This window comes from Thalassophryne amazonica, chromosome 8 (assembly GCF_902500255.1).
Source record: "Thalassophryne amazonica chromosome 8, fThaAma1.1, whole genome shotgun sequence".
NCBI lineage: Eukaryota > Metazoa > Chordata > Actinopteri > Batrachoidiformes > Batrachoididae > Thalassophryne > Thalassophryne amazonica.
This window is the reverse complement of record NC_047110.1, coordinates 18,344,300-18,365,208: the sequence shown is the minus strand read 5'-3', so window position 1 is coordinate 18,365,208 and position 20,909 is coordinate 18,344,300. Positions and strand designations below refer to the sequence as shown.

At 40.6% G+C, this 20,909-nt stretch overlaps 1 protein-coding gene across 1 annotated transcript in view; it reads right to left on the bottom strand.

The window, feature by feature from the left end:
* hsd17b12a (hydroxysteroid (17-beta) dehydrogenase 12a) overlaps positions 1 to 8,164 on the bottom strand; it is a 63,599-nt gene extending 55,435 nt beyond the window's left edge. The window contains exon 1 of the mRNA XM_034175806.1: positions 7,848 to 8,164. Coding sequence (XP_034031697.1) covers positions 7,848 to 8,025 — 178 coding nt within the window. The 5' untranslated portion in view covers positions 8,026 to 8,164. The remainder of the gene's footprint in view (positions 1 to 7,847) is intronic.
* Between the last annotated feature and the right edge of the window lie 12,745 nt (positions 8,165 to 20,909).

Genomic DNA, 20,909 nt, shown 5'->3' with positions numbered 1-20,909 from the left:
GCTGACCTAATTACACCCTACATTCTGGCCCAGGCTCTGTGTTCTCAGGGCACATTTTCTTCTCTGTCCGAGGCACTGAAGACATTGCGCAAGGCTGACAGCTGCACACCACAAGGCACTGGACTGACCATGAGGTGCCCCGGCTGAAGCGGACTCACACTGCAGTCTGCTTTTGGAACAAACTCTTCCATGAGGACAGCTCGTGCTGTGGTCCACTGATTATGTGATGGATGGACGCTGGCCCTGCATCCCAGGGTGCTGGACTCATGGCACCCTGCCTGTGATACCAATGACTGTGCTCACCTCAATAATGCACTTTGTTCTTGATGCTATTCTGATTTTTTAAAAAAACCTTGTCATTGTTAGAATGACCTAAGCAGCGGGTCACCCCTCTGAGTCTGGTCTGCTTGAGGTTTCTTCCTCAACATTATCAGAGGGAGTTCTCTTTACCACCGTCACCTGTGGGCTTTAGTTGGGGCTCTGGTGAGGTTAGACCTTCATTGTGTGAAGCACCTTGAGGCAGCTTTGTTGTAATTTTGTGCTGTATAAATAAAATGAGTTGTATTTCCCCGTTGGAGGGCCCAGGGCCAAATGCCAGGCCACCCTCTTTTTTTGAAGAAAGTTTGTTAAACACCCACCTGAAATTAATTTACATGGAATCTATTTAATGAATGAGAAAAGGACAAAAAAAAAACGAAAGAGACATTTTATTGAAAACTGGCACTCTTAATTTCACAGGGAGAGCCAAACGCCCTCTGATGGGAGAAAAGGAGAACTTGAAAAAATAAAGTTCACTTTGTTTCAGTAAATATGTTTCACAGTAATGCTCCGTATATCACCTCAGAGATATCATTTGATTAAAAAAAAACAAAACAAAAAAACATACTATTAGATACTGAAATAAGTGTCTGGGAGCGTATTCTGCCCACAAGCAACCAGCCAACGTATGTCACACAGTCTTCACTTGGATTGGTGGCTTTGCATCGGTGTTACCAGAGGCTAAATGGATGCTCTTTGTTTGATGAGTGATAGTGGAGATAGTTTGTAAGATAATGATTTTAAGCATTGGGCTGCTGCCAACCATAGGTGGAGGGCAGATAATCGTCCATAGTGTCCACCAAAAAAAAAAAAAAAAAAACATCTTAATGTCTACTTAAAAGCTGACCAGATTCCTCACTGAAGACAAAAAAAAAAAAAAAAAAAAAAAAAAAAGCTGACAGGGTGAGCAGGAGGTGGATGCACAGCATCCAGTACAGAGGCCGGGGAAGCCGCTTTGACTCATGCTGTCATACTCCTGTTCTGCCACTAGGAGGCTCAATTGCTCAAAGGAAGCCCAGCAGAAAGACTGCCAGACTGAACACAAATTATACAAGCACGACTTCAGCTAAAGATGTCATTTTGTTCCTTGTGGCGTTGATGTCAATACATTTTCTATGGTGCTTTTGATTCCATGCTTTTTTCTTCCCCTAAACCAGTTCTTTCAGTTGTTTGATTTCCCAACAATACGAGTATGTCTGGCTCACGCTCACTCACCGCTGACGTGTTTCCTGCAGTGCAGCCCAACAGGTTATTGGCAGTTGAAATATAAAGCCCACATTTATGGGATCAGTGATTTGCCGCATCAGGAAATTCCAGTTCCCTCCTGCGCCGCCAACACAGCCAGAACACGCTTAAGAGATGAACTCTGACCTTTTCTTGAAAGCCAATCAGCTTTTCACACACCAATTAAATAAAAACCCACAACACCTCTCCTGGTCTGTCTCAATAGGTGCAAAAAAAGAGGAAAAAACAGTTTCCACTTCACCTGCACATCTTTCAAGGTGGAAGGAATATGGAGCAAGCCCACAGAAACATGTAAACCCCACAACCAGGTGGGAAGCGATCCAGTGACCTTCCTGCTCTGAAGCAAGAGTGTCAACATCTAAGCCACCATGCTGCACCAGTTTGTAGCAATTTCTTGTTAATATGAACATACTGAGTTTGTGGAATATTCAAGGATAACTATCAGAAAAGCAAAGTATTACATCTGAGCATTCTACTCACCTTATGTGCAAGAAAGGCTTTTTGAAAATTAGTTTAGGAAGTTACAGCTAATCCAGCATAACTCCCCCCAATATATAAATATATCTTTACCACATAGTACAAAAATCTGCCATATACTCAAACCAGCCCTCATGAGATACAAGAAAAAAAAAAAGGGCTGATAAATCACTTTTCCTATCAATTTTACTGCCCTGGAAACTGTGGCAATAAAATTGGGGCGATACAAAAAAAAAAAAAAAAAAAAAAAAAAAAAAAAAAAAAAAAACACTGAAAATACCAGGCTTTTCATCCAATCAGGAGCCCCCATTTCTCTGCCTCACCAATGACACGCCCCCATTTTGTGTTACCCTGGTGACAAGTGCAGGATCCAGATCATTTCATTCAACCAAGATGTCTGATCAAGTTGAGAGTTTTAATCTCCCGAGCAGGAAAAATTCTACAACTTGAGTCTCATACTGAAGTTGTGAGACATCAGTGAAGAGGACACTCATGACTTAATAGAGAGACATAAGAACATTCCATAATTTACATAATCTATGTGATTTACCTGCATTACTCATTCTACATGATTCATGTGTATGATTATTACATGTCTGTTTATTGTGTGTGTGTAAGTGTCAAACCATCTGAAGAAACCTGGCCACCTCGCTGTGTTTTTATAACAGCACTCCAGTCAGTTTGTTCATCACAGATGTGTCACACAGTGACCAGTCCCCAGATTGACGAAATAATACCAACAAATGTATGTTGCAAGCAATTATGAAATGCATAAAAGCATTAACATGTTCACAACAAAATTGTCAGTGTTAATTCAACATTGACACTATTCAAGCGGACACGAGAAAAGTATTAATTTAACACTGGGGAAAAAAGGGATTTCTCTCAAAGGCGAGTGGAGCACTCAGAGCTTTGATTATTAACATTTCATTACAACTAAAGCTGGAAGAAAATTTAACTAGTACTTTATTTTTCAACTCCTTTTTGAGCATCACTTACTGGATGACATTTTTCTTGTCGAATTTTTGTCTTCTTTGTTCTAAATAAAATTCACTCATTCCAAGTTATGAGTTGAGTAGCATGTTGTGCAACTCCACAGCTACAGGGGGGAAGCTGAAATATTTAGCCTGAAACTTCAGCCTCAGTGTTTGACAGCTGCACAAAAGACTGTTGAATGACTCCTGAAAGTTGAACTCTGGGTAGCAGGTGTCTCCTCCCTGGAGACGGAGTCACGCCACCTGACGTGCATGGATGTACTTTGACACAATCACGGCTCTGACTGTCCCCGTCAGACCTGTAGGGCTGGTCCGACCTGCCCAGGACGGCACACCTGCTCCTCTGCAGCCGTTCAACCCATGATCTTGCCATGTGGCTCAGGTGGACGTGTGAACTAACCACGGAGGAATGCCAGTGGTTCCCCTGATGAGTGCCGGAACGCAGTTTGAACAGTAAGGGTGAGGGAAACTGAGGACATTTTTCCAGCATGCCAGTAAAACATGAGACAGCTTTCACGCTTAGGTCACTTTGGATTAACAAATGAAAAGCTTGTAGGCCATAGATTTTACAAAAATTCCTCAAAATACAACAAAATTGGTGGTCCCAGTCCCTGATGATCTGCTACCTCAATAATTGGTTAATCATTTACAAAGTGACTCTTCAAGTAAAATAGTATGAAAAAAAAGTTTTGATTTCACCCAGCTTCACAAATATGAACATTTCCACAGTTTGTTTTATTTAACATAAACTGCTTAATAACTATTGAATATCAAGCATGAGATTAGAGAGTCTTTAAAATGCCTCAAACTAATTTAGAGCGGTAAAATGGGATAGATGTGTTTTACTGCAATTAAAAAAAATATATATCACATCACACAGACCACAGCTGAAGCTCAGGGTTGTGCAGGTTTAAAGAGAAACTAACTTTAAACCGTTTACGCCAATTAACTGGCTTTAAAATGCTGTAGAAAAATGGAAAGTGTTCATATTTTAATATTATACATACACACGTGTGTGTACATGTTTGCTGAGAAAAAAAAGTCTCTTTAGGGCCTGGAATGCCATGACAGGCAACTTTTTTTTTTTTTTTTTTTTTTTCTTTTTTTTTAAAGGGTCACATTGTGGCAAAAGTAGTTTTGAAATTGACCTTTAACACTTAAACATGGCTGGAATTTCAAGTCAAGTATCCTAAAAGTCTCAATGCTGTAGGACAGTGCATGTAAAAAGTGACATGGTAACAAGCAACTTTGAGCCAGAAATAACCCCATTTTAAAAGTCTGTGACATTATGTCACAGACACCCGTATATGCGCTCTTATTAGTGCACAGCTGTGGACCAATTCATCCTTTGAAGTCTGTGTCCCACAAACATCTGGCATTCAGACACAGAAGAGGCTTCAGACATTCGAAAACTGCCATTATTTTTTCCCGCTCATATCAATGTCACCTAGCAACGGTGACGGCTGCCCAAGGTAAGCTAGAATAGTAGATGTAACCCATACACTCAAAAAAAAAATAATAATAATAACTTGCTCAGTGAACATAAAAAAACATTTAAAGTATTTCAACCTAAGTAAAATCTATTAACCTAGCCAGAAACAATTTTGCTGAGTGACCCAAGTGTAAATTTGTTGGGTCAACATGATGAATTTGTGTTACTGTTACTCAATTCCCATGGTTCAAGCCAACTAGATTTCAAAAGATCAGTCTAGACCTAAATGTAAATTTGTTCGGTCAACATGATGACTTTGCATTACTCTTATTAAATTACCATGCTTTAGGCCAGCTAGATCTGCAAGGGTAAATGTAGCAAAAATAATAAGTGGGTCCCTTCAGCTGCTCCCTTGTTTGCACTCGGGGTTACCACAGCAAATATGAGGTGGATCTGCATGTTAAACTGGCACAGATTTTACTCCAGATGCTCTTCCTGAGACAACTCCACATTACATGGAGAAATGTGACAGGGGTGGGTTTTGAACCGGGAACCTGCCGTACTGAAACCAAGTGCACTAACCACATAGCCACCACTCCTGCCCTGTAAGTAGTTACAACTAACCACATAGCCACCACTCCTGCCCTGTAAGTAGTTACAACTAACCACATAGCCACCACTCCTGCCCTGTAAGTAGTTACAACTAACCACATAGCCACCACTCCTGCCCTGTAAGTAGTTACAACTACTTTTAAATTAGTACAGTTACATGTCAACTTAACTTTGCTGTATTGGATCTGCACAATTTATGCAGAACCACCTTGGATTTGCTGTGAAGACCGAGTGCAAACAAGCGAGCAGCCAAAGGGACTTACTGTTTTTGTTACATTTACCCTTACAAATCTAGTTGGCCTGACCCATGGTAATTAAGTAATAGTAATGCAAATTCATCATGTTGACCCAACAAATGTACATTTAGGTCACTCAGCAAAATTGTTTCTGGCTACGTTATCGCATTGTACTTGGGTGGAAATACTTTCCATAATTTTATTATGTTCACTGAGCAAGTCAAATTTTAAGTTATTGCATGTGAAGTTAAAAATACATGATTTGAATGTGTTCACCCATAAAACTTGATTCTATATCATAGAAGCTACATGTTAGACTTAAGTTCATGTAACAAAAACAAACACCCAAGTTGATCTTTTTTTTAGTGTAGTTTAATAGTCAATTTTCAATAAATTTATACTTCACTTAGAAACATTACTTATTTACAATTGTGCATGTCGAGCCCAAAAGTCTTGTTTTTAATTTACCAACTATTTTGTTCTTGTTTGTTTTGTTGTTGTTTGTTTTTTTGGGGGGGGGGGGGGTAAATCACAGTGACTCTTGGGATTGTTTGGTCGACAAAAGAGCTATTTTATTAATGCAACCAATGGGTGTAAACCAGAAGAAACTATAGCGCCATCAACAGTTGTAAGATGGTAGAACATTTTTCAAGATGTTAAGTCTCAAGCTTTAGCTTTGAGACATGACCTCAAATTCCATTGGGCTCTTTTCTTATACAAACCATAACAGCTCTTAAAAGGCACCTGGTGAGAAATATATTAAATTGTGGAGAGAGAGAGAAAACAAAGAAGGTACATGACTCCTGCTTTCAAACGGGGTTGAATAAAATGACAGTTAGCGGTCAAAATAACTGACAAATACAAACTAAAGCACGCCTTTGTGAATAGCAAATAGAAAACTGCATTTGTTTCAGAAGAGAGTCCTGCTATTGTCTCCAAAGCTCCAAAAAGGGTGGGGGAGCTTCGGGAAGCAGCAGTCAAGCCTGACTGGTGGCTGGGTGACTGGTTTCTGGGAGTGTCGCACACATTTTTGGATTAAATCAAGACTTAAGGTATTTCAGTTTGCCACTGCCTTTGCTTAAACCAATAATACACATGCTTTTTGGCTTTGATATGTTTTATATTTCATGTCAAGTACTTTGAAGTGTCTTGTTGCTTAAATGTTATACAAATAAATTTGCCTGGGTGTAGTTAATCAGAGTTGGGTAGGATTACTTTGAAATGCAATCAAGATACAATCAAATTTTGAATGCGTGCGCCTACTTTAGTATGAAGCGCATCATTTTCACTTCAGCCAAAGTATACAGATTGTGTTGTCTTGCATATTCAGTACATTTCAAAGTAATCCTACCTGACTCAGAGTATAATATGAGAATAAGTGCGCCTGGAGTTGACCCACATCAGAATAAACAGCATGGTTTGGTTCTTGCACCGCTGGAGGTTTGAAGCGCCAATCAGAAGTTGGAGCGCGTGAGCGCACGCGGTGGGTGGCGGCGCAGGGAGGGGCGGGGCACTCACATTCTATATGACGAAGCAATTAACAGCCAACGCATGACTCATCTGTGCGCGCTGGCATTCCTCCGCATACAGCATCACTTTTTAAATGTGCAGTAGCCATCCCTAAAGGATGACTTAACGTTGCGTCATTTATTTCCACTCACTGCGCACAGAATATCAGATTTTAACCACCCATTTTATACATAAGAAAGGCGATTTGACGTTAAGAGTGCGTCATCCTGCAGAGATCAACAGCTAATGTCGAGGGGGAAGATGTCAGATTTATTTTAAAGTTAGAAGAGAAATGGTTTGGGTGACGCTCGACAAATTGCGCAAGAGGCGCCGGACGCAGCAGATCCCCCCAAATATGAAACAAGTGGGTCAAGCTGTGGCAGTACGATTTTTTTTTATGAACGAACACCCACACTGCCTGACTCACCATCATTCAGCCTAAAATGCACTATGTTTAGTAAAACCCAAATCTAATTAGGAGAAGCAAATGGAACAAGGTCATGTGGTAATCAAAAACTGGCAGACAAGAATCCCCCCCCCACACACACACACAAAAAAAGGTGAACACACAAAGTAAGAGTTGAATTATTCACCATATCAGCCCAGAAGTATATCAGAAGTATTTTTTTAAAAAAACCTTCAGGATGTAGGTCACATTTCATTTGTCCTACATCATGCGGAAGTGCTAATGTGGTTCAGTAGTGCGCCGGCTGGGAGCTCACCCACATTAAGCAGTCTGCGTGTGGATGGGGGGAGAAAGTGCGCATAGCCTGCGCAATTTGGCTCCTGGCTCCCCATCGTGGAGCTTTTGCGCGCACAAAACGCGACTCCAAACGCTGTCAGGAGCCCGTGGGGCGAAAAAACACCCGTTAACAAGCAGCACGGCACCTCACCAATCAATCAGCAGCTTACCTGCGCCCGTTACGCAACAAACCACACAACCCCGTGTGCCAAACTGTCGAAGCTTGTGGCGCGGACACCTCCTCTAATGTGACTGTCAGGAGGAGCGGGGGGCCAACTCACCTGCCCATTTGCCGAGCTGCGGGGATAACAGCTGTCCGTTCCCCAGCACCCAGATCCTGAAGCCTGACAGCAGCCTGTAGAGGAGCCACAGCGCCAGCGAGGCCACAGTGAAGGCTCCGACCCAGAACAGAGGCTCCTCGGCCCTGCGCACCAGCTTCTCCACGCTCATCCACGTCATGACAGCAGCGACTCAATGTGCAGACACCTCGGCTTTTACACTTTAATTTCCACGCCACAGCGTGACACGGTCCCTTTATAAGGAGGTTGTAGCATCACACGCACCCCCTAAAACGCTTGTCTAGCCTGATTTAAAGCGCACCGCCTACCTATTACTGTGCGCCGCCCACCTCCGCTCCTCATTGGCTTGTTTGGCAGCCCTCGCCCAATCCTCCTCGCCCATTGGTGCAGGTGTGTGCCAATCAGGCGCAGAGCGTTCTCCATTCACTCTGTTGTCTGTATGGAGGGGGGCGGGTCACAGGGACACCGGGCTGAGGAGGGATTGGGCGAACATTACGGCAGCTTCCATCCGGACTGCATGATTGGTTCTCGCCAGAACAGGGTTGTCAGTTTCAGTCAGGATTATGAAACCCCCCAAACCCATGCTTTGGAGAGAAAAAAAAACTAAAAAAAACTGCACACATCGCTTTATGAATGAAAGGATGCTCTCATTGGTGAGAAATGCGCACCTTTGCCCGCCCATCGGAGCGCGTTAATTGGCTGAGAAGAAGTCAGTCAGTGAGATCATCACGTTCCCTCCTCCACATGACTCACTCTTCTATTTTAAGTATTCTCTGTGCATCACACTGCTGATGGACACGCAAAAAAAAAAGTGAAAACGTGACAAATGAGGTGTCTCCGGGTACAGATGATCCAGTCCTGCTGCGCCACATGCGAACCTTCATCAGATCAGATCGGCTTGGCGTGGTGAACTCTCGCGAGATTCTAAAAGGTAGTAAATCCAAAGCAGTGGACAGGACGAGATCTGGTGTTACGTAAACACAAGAGACAGACACGCGTGTGGATGTTCATCATTTTATTTGACGGATTTGTATTCAGATATTTCTGCGCAGGTGAACAAATCAGTCATGTTTACAATCAGAAAATGCTTCAGGAATCTGTGATTTCTGCAGCTTTAGCACATCAGGATTTACAGCAGAATTTTTTTCCACCCTGAAACACGTCCTCGATCCGTCCGTCACCTTACCGAAACCAAACCAAAAATTCCGACACACGCAGGCTTTGTGACAGAAGCAGGAGCTGGTCGTGTATTCAGCAGACACACAAAAGTATAAAAAGGTGCTTATGTGGTCAAAGTCATCCTGCAGCTGCTCCCATTCTGAGACACAAATGGAGGATCAGATGTCGACGTGACGCCAAAAAAACAACAAGCCAAAGAGATGTAAACATTTTACAGCCTGCAGAAAAATACAATCACACACACACACACAAAAATAAAATAAAATAAACAGAATTTTATATTCATACCACACTGTACAATATACACTTCCAGGACAAACCCGAGTAAAGTCTGCTTAAACTGACAAGATTTAATTTGGCACAATCTGATCGGATGTTTTGCAAATCCACGTCACGCCAGATCGTCTCAGCCAAACACCTGAAAACAACAAGAGATTTAAAAAAAAATGCGATCACAAAACCCAGATATGGTGGCCACGCCTCACACACACACACACACACACACACACACACACACACACACACACACACACACACACACACACACACACACACACACACACACACACACACACACACACACACACACACACACACACACACACACACACACACACACACACGGTGAATCATAATTGCACTATCTGCATATTTACAAAAAACAAAACAAAACAAGCATGTTCAGATCGTCATGTGCCTTGTTGGTTTGCTTGTACGTTTTTTTATGCTGCAAATTTCACATTTTATTCCACCATGGGTCTGAGAGAAACACAACTTCAATATTCTGCATGTTCTGCACATACAGCTTTGACTTTGAAGTATGTAATTTTCCGTTTTGTTTTGTTTTTTTATTGCACTTGGAGTGTTTTGTGCTTTCTGAAGCTGTAAATGTTCTCCCCTCACCCCCGACACACGCATACGCACGTACATGCTTCCTTTAAGTTTCTGATCCCCTCATCTGGGAAAAAAAGAGAAAACGCGCTGATCAGAAGTCACAAATAAACCTTAATGCTGCTCCAAATACGCATCTTATTTTTTTATATCAACATGTGATATTGGGTTGAGCCGATCCGAGCAGTCACAGGGCGTAAGGCGGGGGAGGGACACACAAACACACTCACACGCACACTTACGGACAATTTACAGTTTCCAAATTCCAATCCACCTAACCTGTATGTCTTTGAATGTGTGATGAAGCCGGAGCACCCGGAGGAAACCCGCATGCAAACCGGTGGGAATCGATCCAATGACCTTCTTGCTGTGAGGCAAGCCATCAGAAATGTTAAAAGGAAAAAAGAATTTGAAGTTTAAACTTCGTGATTCTTTCAGTTTGCATTTGTGCGTCGCTGTCCACCTGCGTGGTTCTGATCTCAGAGGTGGACAGCACACAGAAACTTTTTATAAAGTTCATATAACGTATCAGAGGTAAAGTTTCTGCTTTGTTCTGCTGCCTGCACCCGTGACACAGCGCGACCAGATCTACCCCACGCGTGGGTCCGTGCAGCGTCACTGCAGCCTGATCTGCAGCTCCACAGCCCAGTGTGTCTTCATCACCAAAAACCCTGAGCCACAGACCGCTAATAAAACCAACATCATCGTCTTATTTTCTGTCACGAATTAAAAAAATCATGTGTGAATTCCAAATAATATGTGTGATAAACTGATTTCAGTGCAACAGTTTTCCCACCAACACTCATATTTAAGGTTTATTTCATTCAAAAAAAACAAAAAAAAAACATCAAAAATTCTTACCTACTGTCTAGTTTCAACTGAAGGAAAGATGAATTATCCAACAGCATCTGAGGACAGAGAGAATAAATATGTGATTAACATACTGATCATTTCATCCAAAACCAAAACTTGTATTTTCACCTTCTCTGCTCTTTTACAGCACACGTACACCAACAAAAGAAGCAAGACGCAGGATTTTTTGTTTCTTTTTTGTTTTTCTTTTTTTTTTCTCTGCAAAACATATATTTTAATAATTTTTCTGTCATTCAACTGTCACTACCAGGGAAACTGATAAATATTTATTTTTCCATTAGGACCCTCTTAAAAGTACAACCAAAACCCTCAAAAATAAAATTTGAATGATGTGGAGTTTATAAATTAATAAGAAATTAGTGTGTGTGAGATAGTTTTAAAAATTAGATAGGTTTATTTTTTCTTGATCTTAACCTGCAGGTTGTAATTATCTGTTGCATTTTTGTTTTTATTTGTGAGTCAGTTTGTGCTTTTTTTGCACACAGTGATATAAAACACATAACAGTAAAATATTGTGAGAGTGTGTGTGTGTTTTGAATCCAGCTGCGTCAAACATTTTTGCTCTACATTAGTCAGTGATGTCACATTATGACGTTTCTTTGTTTTTGCAGCATTAAAAGACAGATCAAAGTACAAATCCAATCCATCACGACACAGTGACATTTTCATGACACACACATTTGTGTCAAAGCGGAAACAGAACGGCCAACAAAATATGCACAAACACACATATGTGTCAACACAATATTCATCAACCTGTAATGTCCAGACAAGTCATTATTGTTGCCTTTGCAGTCATTTCTGATCACATTTTTGCCATCACATTGCAAAACACATGTAAGAGACTGAAACTGAGAAGCTTGCATGCTTTAAAAAACAGAGTAAAAAAGAATGTAAACAACTGCATGAACACACACACTCACTGTGACACTCATTCCTCCATGTGTTTTTCTTCTGAAATACAACATTGATAAATGCAGTAATATACAATTTCAATTGTAATTTGAGACATCATGCTATAATGATCATTCAGTAACGAGCAAATCAAAAAATTGCTACGATTAACAGAACACTGATTGTGTATAAATGTGTTTGCAAAACATCCAAATCTTTAAAATATGTACAAATCTGAAACATAGTGTATTAAAACATCAGTATTTTATTGTGTTAACAAGTTTAAAATAATGTTTACACACACACACACACACACACACACACACACACACACACACACACACACACACACACACACACACACACACACACACACACACACACACACACACACACACACACACACACACACACACTAATTCAACTGTCCACTTCACACTGAGACCTGAACAAATCAGTTCTTTCAGTGACCCTGTTCACTGAATACTAGATAGATTTCCCATAATTAATTAATCCAAAGTACCAATAAAGGTAATGTTCAAGATGAATGAATCTGCACAAAAAAGGACTGAAACTTACTTGAAAATGGTTTGGTAGAGTTTCTACACATCAAAATTTTGTGTGTGTGTGTGTGTGTGTATATATATATATATATATATGAGAATTTGGAGAATTCGACCGATGGTTGAACCTCGGATTCAGGAGGAGCAGTGTGGTTTTCGTCCTGGTCGCGGCACACTGGACCAGCTCTACACGCTCCATCGGGTGCTCGAGGGTTCATGGGAGTTCGCCCAACCAGTCCACATGTGTTTTGTGGATCTGGAGAAGGCGTTCGACCGTGTCCCTCGGGGCACCCTGTGGGGAGTGCTCCAGGAGTACGGGGTCTGGGGTCCTTTGCTAAGGGCTATCTGGTCCCTGTACGACCGCAGCAGGAGCTTGGTTCGCATTGCCGGTAGTAAGTCAAACTTATTTCCAGTGCACGTTGGCCTCTGCCAGGGCTGCCCTTTGTCACCGGTTCTGTTCATTTTTTTTATGGACAGAATTTCTAGGTGCAGCCAGGGTGTGGAGGGGGTCTGGTTTGGGAACCACAGAATCTCATCTCTGCTGTTTGCGGACAATGTGGTTCTGTTGGCTTCGTCAAATCAGGATCTTTAGCGTGCACTGGGGCGGTTTGCAGCCGAGTGTGAAGCGTCCGGGATGAAAATCAGCACCTCCAAATCCGAGGCCATGGCTCTCGACCGGGAAAAGGTGCTTTGCCCTCTTCAGGTTGGTGGAGTGTCCTTGCCTCAAGTGGAGGAGTTTAAGTATCTCGGGGTCTTGTTCACGAGTGAGGGACGGATGGAGCGTGAGATCGACAGACGGATCAGTGCAGCATCTGCAGTGATACGGTTGCTGTATCAGACCGTCGTGGTGAAGAGAGAGCTGAGCAGCGGGGCAAAGCTCTCGATTTACCGATCGATCTACGTTCCGATCCTCACCTATGGTCATGAGATTTGGCTCATGACTGAAAGAACGAGATCGCGAGTACAAGCGGCCGAGATGACTTTCCTCCGCAGGGTGGCTGGGCGCTCCCTTAGAGATAGGGTGAGGAGCTCGGTCACTCGGGAGGAGCTTGGAGTCGGGCCGCTGCTCCTCCACATCGAAAGGAGTCAGTTGAGGTGGCTCGGGCATCTTTTCCGGATGCCCCCTGGACGCCTCACTGGAGAGGTGTTCCGGGCACGTCCCATTGGGAGGAGGCCCCGGGGAAGACCCAGGACATGCTGGAGGGACTACATCCCTCAGCTGGCTTGGGAACGCCTTGGGGTTCCCCCGGAGGAGCTGGAGGAGGGGTGTGTGGATCGGGAGGTCTGGGCAGCTTTGCTTGAGCTGCAGCCCCCACGACTCGACTCCGGATAAAGAGGAAGAAAATGGATGGATGGATGGATGGATATATATATATATATATATATATATATATATATATATATATATACACACACACACACACTATACAGTGACATGTCACATTCATTTTCCTCACCCCCTTTTTACTGATTAAGCACATCTGTGTACACAAACGGGATGTGAACCATCAAACTTTCAGTTAACAAATACCTGCTTCATATTGTGTGTTTAGTCCAAGACGTTTGAGGTGAAACTCCAGTTTTGCTCAGAGATGTTTACACTCATTACCTTTTTCTAGTTCTTGCTGACTTGAGGTGACTGAGGCTCAGACGGTGAAGTTAGTTCGTCGAAGGGTTGGTGGTTCAGTTTCCACTTGGGTGTCCACATTTCCTTGAGAAAAGGAGGTGAGAGTAAAGCTCCTGTGGTGACTGGATGTGGATCATCACTGTAAAGTTTTCTAATAATCTGCTGCAAGACAACATGGCACAAAAAAAAAACACTCAAAGATTTTATATTCATAGATCTGGCAGAAATCTGAGGTATAATTTATTAACGGCAAGTGAGTAAAAGTGACTGATAAAAATAACTAAATATACCCAGTTCCATTTACTTTAGACATCACTGTGGAAATGATCAAAGTTTGTCTTTAAAGTAAATTTAATACCACATTTTTTTCAGTGTACTGATTGATAATTTCTCATTCTCATCTTTAGACATCTTTGTAACCTTTCAGTGGACATGTCCACACATGTCCATATATATATATATATATATATATATATATATATATATATATATATATATATATATATATATATATATATATATATATATATATATATGAGTACTACTGCTCCATTTTTAAAAAAGTTTGATGAAAATTTCAGTAAATATTTGTGAGAGTTTAAATCTATCAGAATGAGTGTGGATTTATCATGAAATAGTACTACTTAATTTACCGACAACTTCGAAATGCATTGAATAAGATGAGGCTGAGAAATTAATGAGTAATATGTTCAGGACACAAGAGAAATTCCTAGGGCCCCTTCACACATAACACGATTGAAGCAGACTAGCGCACGAAGGAGGAATTGCATGCCATTCGTGAAAAAACAGAGCCACCTCTAACGCCTCATACACCTGTCACTACAATTATTTGTGCACACCACTGGCTGAAAGACAGAGTGTGCCCTGTGGGAACTCATTCAATCCCTCTCACGACAGGTGCCAGCCAAATTCCAGGTGACATACACGAACATCCAACACCACTCGCTTCACACTTAGAAAACGTGTGTCCATTCACGCTGTTAGCACGAAAACAGTGAACAGACAGTCACTATTGAGCTGGATGTGAAATTTATCTAAGTGTCCCCACAAGTGTGGCTTTATTTTGCAAAAAAGCAGCACACGTGGCGTGCCAGAGTGTCGGGTTCCCCCGCAACACGTGCCATGCATGCGAATTACACATGTGTTGCGTCCCCCCCATCCGCAACACATGAGGTGTGCTGTGGGGGGGGCACACTTGCATGAACTGCTACCTACATACACAATTACATAACAAATAACTAAAAAATAATGATCACATAACACAGAAACAGAGTGATGCATTGGTGTGTGCGCTGGACGGACAGGGGTATGTCCGCTGACAGCAGCAGCTGTTGAGACCTCTGGTTCTGGACATCCCAGCTGGGGAACACGTACTGTGCTTTGACGGACATGACCTTACAACTGTCCACTGTGACGTGCGTGTGTCTGCTTGCTGTCCTCATGTAGACATACATAAAAACATATATCACTGTTGCAACTGGCTGCAGCAGGCGAGCACACGGCGTGCACATTGACAGGCTGTCCCAGGTGAAACGGACCATCAGATCATAACACGCAGCGGGTGATCGGAATGTCACGTCACCCACGTCAGCTCTGTTCCACATGATGCGGTGTCTATGCTGTGGTGCGCTGTCTGCAGGACGTGAGTGTCGGGCCGGACACGCACGCAGGGCCGGCTGGACACGCCGGGCCAGCAGATGTGGACATGATAAGAGCGCACTCCTTCATTCATGTCATTTCACAACTGTACGTCTGTGACCATGGGTCATCTACAGAAGAAGAGAGGGATCATACTTATATTGTCCGCTCAATAAGAGGGATTCAATAAAATGTAGAGTTGTTTTTATGGTGTGTGGTTTTATTTTTTTTCCTCCACAACAGAGGTGTGATGTGGTGCAACACATTCCAGCTGTTTTTTTTCTTTCCTCCACAACATCAGCAATTACGTCATGTTTCTCTTTTTTAAAATACGTTTATTTCCTTCTTGATTTTTAGGTATTTTATGCTGTGGTTGTAGAACAGCAATGATAGTGCAGTGGTAACGTTTCTGTCTGTTAATCAAAGCTTTTGTAAATTGCAGGTTTGAATCCCGTGGGTGGCATGTAGTTTTGTTTTATTTTGGGGGGGTTTTTTCACAGTAGCTGCGTGATGTGGTTCCACACGCTCCAGCTGCTCGCACTGTTCCCGCTGCAACAGTTTCGTGCATGCTCGTGCATGTACACGAAACTGTCGCAGCGGGATCATTCACTACTGCTCGACCGTGTATCCCTCCCAATGTCAGCTCGATGTTTTTGTGGTTCGCTCACTTGGGCTGTTTCGCCGTGATTTGCCCTGATTCCTACTTGTTCATGCAATGCGTGAAGAGGCCCTTAGAGTTGAGTTTCTTTTATTTGGGTTGAATGTGACATAAAATCAAAATTCAGCAACTGAACCTTCACATCAGCTGTGAGCTCAACAATCTATCTGCCTCCAACACCATAAAAATCAGTTAAAAATGAACTGTAACATTAAGTATTGCATGGTAGTAATAACAGCACAAAGTTTAACACATATCTAGATGAATTAGATAACATTCTTTAAAATACATACAAAGCTGAAACATTGTGTTTTAAAATATCAGTATTTCATTGTGTTTAACAAAAGAAATGATCAGTTTAAAATAATATGTTTGCAGACACACACTGTATATTAACATGTCACATTGACTTTCTCTCACCTCCTTTTTACTGATTAGCACATCTGTGTACACAAACAGGATGTGAACCATCAAACTTTCAGTTAACAAATACTTCCTTTTCTGAGGTTCATTCATATTGTGTGTTTAGTCCAAGAAGTATGAGTTTGTCAGTGAAACTCCAGTTTTGCTCAGAGACGTTTACACTCGTTACCTTTTTCTAGTTCTTGCTGACTTGAGGTGACTGAGGCTCAGACGGTGAAGTCAGTTCGTCAAAGGGTTGGTGGTTCAGTTCCCACTTGTGTGTCCACGTTTCCTTGAGAAAAGGAGGTGAGAGTAAAGTTTGCTAATAATCTGCTGCAATATGACATGGCACAAAAAAACACTCAAAGATTTTATATTCATAGATCTGGCACAAATCTGAGGTATAATTTATTAACAGCAAGTGAGTAAAGGTGACTGTAAAAATAACTAAATATACCCAGTTACATTTACTTTAGACATCAGTGTGGAAATGATTAAAGTTTGTCATTTTTTTCAGTGTACAGATTGGTAAGTTCTCATTTAAAAGAAGTTAAAATATAATGTGTGTTCACATCTTTAGACATCTTTGTAACCTTTCAGTGGATATGTGATCCACACAGCAGTGTTTTTTTAGTTTGCTGCTCTGATTTTTGTTTTCCAGCTGGAGTGTTTGTGTGTCGCTGTCCACCTTTGTGGTGCTGAAAAGTCCATTTGCACAGACTCAGGCCTGACTGCTGTCTTTAAGTTGATCAAAAGTATTAAATATACAGCCATGACTCCTGATATCTGAGTGTCCAGACAGCAGACACACCTCACTGTCACACACGAACACACACATATAAACACACACACTTATACAGCTGCAGTGCCACAAAAACACACTCTTCTTTTATATATAGTCGACAGAAAAAAAACACACACTCACTGTCCTCACTTTATATGATCTTAAAAATATATTTAACAATTATATTACTTTTAAGATCTAAAACTTCATGTTCACTGCAGCTTCACAAAATTATAAATAGTAAAGTTTGTAGTTTCATTATTTTTACATAAATCTGCTGTTTTGATTCTTCTGAGAACAGTAAGATTTCCAACAGCATCTGAAAACACACACACACACACACACACACACACACACACATATATATATATATATATATATATATATATATATATATATATATATATATATATATATATATATATATATATATATATATATATATATATATATATATATATATATATATATATATATATATATATATATATATATATATATATATATAGTGCACCTTGCAGTTATTCAAACTTATATTTAGCACTACTGCTGCATTTTTAAAGAAGCCTGATGAACATTTCTGTAAATATATGTGGCAGATTAAATCTATCAGAATGGGTTTGAATTCATCATGAAATTCTAGAAAAAAAATGTTTTCTTAACTTACTGACAACTTCAAAATGCATTGAATGAGGCTGAGCAATTAATGACTAATGTGTTCAGGATACGAGAGAAATTCTAAGAGTTGAGTTTTTTTTATTTGGGCTGAATGTGACAAAAAAAAATCAAAATTCAGCAGCTGAACCTCCACATCAGCTGTGAGCTCAACAAAATATCTGCCTCCAACACCATAAACAAATCAGTTAAAAATGAACTGCAACATTAAGTACTGCATGGTAGTAGTAATAACAGCACAAAGTTTAACGCAAATCTAGATGAATGAAATAACATTTTTTCAAATACGTACAAAGCTGAAACGTAGTGTATTAAAATAACAGTATTTCATTGAGTTTAATGAAAGATATTATCAGTTTAAAATCATATATTTGCAGACACACACACACACACACACATATGCCACGTATGCCACAAATCCAACTGTCCACTTCACACTGACACGTGAACAAATCACTGCGTTCACTGATTGTGTTCACTGAATACCAGATAGATTTCTTATTATTGCAATAAAATAAACATGTTAAATTGAACATAATGTGTCTGATTTTGAATAAATGAAAAGGAAGAATAAAGGCAATGTTCAATTTATATATATATATATATATATATATATATATATATATATATATATATATATATATATTCAGGAGGTTAAACTGTTCATGTTCACTGCAGTTTCACATTATAAAAAATTAAGTTTTTAGTTTCAGTATTTATTAAACATACCTGTTGTTTTGATTCTTCTGAGAACATTTCCAAAAGCATCTGAAAACACACACACACACACACACACACACACACACACACACACACACACACACACACACACACACACACACACACACACACACACACACACACACACACACACACACACACACACACACACACAAATCATTTCTTTCCCTGAGAGTTTTCACGGCATAACAGGTAGATTTTCTAATTTCTGCAGTCACAGAAATAAAAGATGTCAATGTGACCACAAAGTTTCTGATTTTTAATTAACTAAAGGGAACACTAAAGGCAGTGGTCAACATGAAGGCATCTGCACCAAATAAATAAATACATAAACAAAATTGTGGAGGCATAGTTCCTTAAAAAAATGGTAGCAATTTACACACAGAAATTCTCAGTAAATTTAACTTTTTGTAAATTTAATCTTTTGTTTGTTTGTTTGTTTAGTAAATGTTACTTATTTCTCCTGAACAAACTCTTCTTCAACATTGTTCCATAGTTATAAAACAAAAGCTTTTCTATAGCTGTTTCTCATCTTCAAACAGATTCTTCAGTCGTTCGACAGCGACATGTCACATTCATTTTCCTCGCCCCCTTTTTACTGATTAAGCACATCTGTGTACACAAACAGGACGTGAACCATCAAACGTTCAGTTAAACACCTGCTTCTATTTTATGAGGTTCATTCATATTGTGTGTTTAGTCCAAGAAGTTTGAGTTTGTCAGTGAAACTCCAGTTTTGCTCAGAGACGTTTACACTCATTACCTTTTTTTAGTTCTTGCTGACTTGAGGTGACTGAGGCTCAGACGGTGAAGTCAGTTCGTCGAAGGGTTGGTGGTTCAGTTCCCACTTGTGTGTCCACGTTTCCTTGAGAAAAGGAGGTGAGAGTAAAGTTTGCTAATAATCTGCTGCAATACGACATGGCACAAAAAAACACTCAAAGATTTTATATTCATAGATCTGGCACAAATCTGAGGTATAATTTATTAACAGCAAGTGAGTAAAGGTGACTGTAAAAATAACTAAATATACCCAGTTACATTTACTTTAGACATCAGTGTGGAAATGATTAAAGTTTGTCATTTTTTTCAGTGTACAGATTGGTAAGTTCTCATTTAAAAGAAGTTAAAATATAACGTGTGTTCACATCTTTAGACATCTTTGTAACCTTTCAGTGGATATGTGATCCACACAGCAGTGTTTTTTTAGTTTGCTGCTCTGATTTTTGTTTTCCAGCTGGTGGAGTGTTTGTGTGTCGCTGTCCACCTTTGTGGTGCTGAAAAGTCCATTTGCACACAGACTCAGGCCTGACTGCTGTCTTTAAGTTGATCAAAAGTATTAAATATACAGTCATGACTCCTGATATCTGAGTGTCCAGACAGCAGACACACCTCACTGTCACACATGAACACACAGATTTAAACACACACACTTATACAGCTGCAGTGCCACAAAAACATACTCTTCTTTTATACAGTCTACAGGAAAAAATATAATCCACTCAGACATAAAGCAGTGCCAAAAAAGAAGCATTCGCTGTTGAGTCTTTCTATGAGCTTCAAAAAAATAATTTCATATAATTTCAGAGCTTAAAGTGTCTCACAAACTATTAATGTTCACTGCAGCTTCACAAAATTCTAAAAAATAAACTTTATAGTTTGTTTAATTGGGGCACCATGGTTGCAAAGTCATTAATACACTTGTTTTCAGAACAGAAAGTTTGTGGTTCAAGATCATGCATGCACCTTCTCCACGTTGTGTCAGGGAGGCATGTGTTGTAAATCCTGTGCCAAATCAACATGCAGATTTATAAAAGGGAGAAGCCAAAAGAACTTTAGTTTGTCAAAATATACCTGGTATTCTGATTCTCATAGGACAGCAACATTTCCAACACCATTTGGAAACACACACACTCACTCATCTTCTCATCTGGGTCGTGGGGGGATGGAGCCTACAACCCAGCAGTCACAGGGCATGAAGCGGGGTACACCCTGGACAGGATGCCAGTCTGTCACAAGGCCACATGTGGACAAACAAACAGCTTTACACCCACACAGAAGCCTGCAGGCAATTATAAAGTTTCCGATCCACCTAACCTGC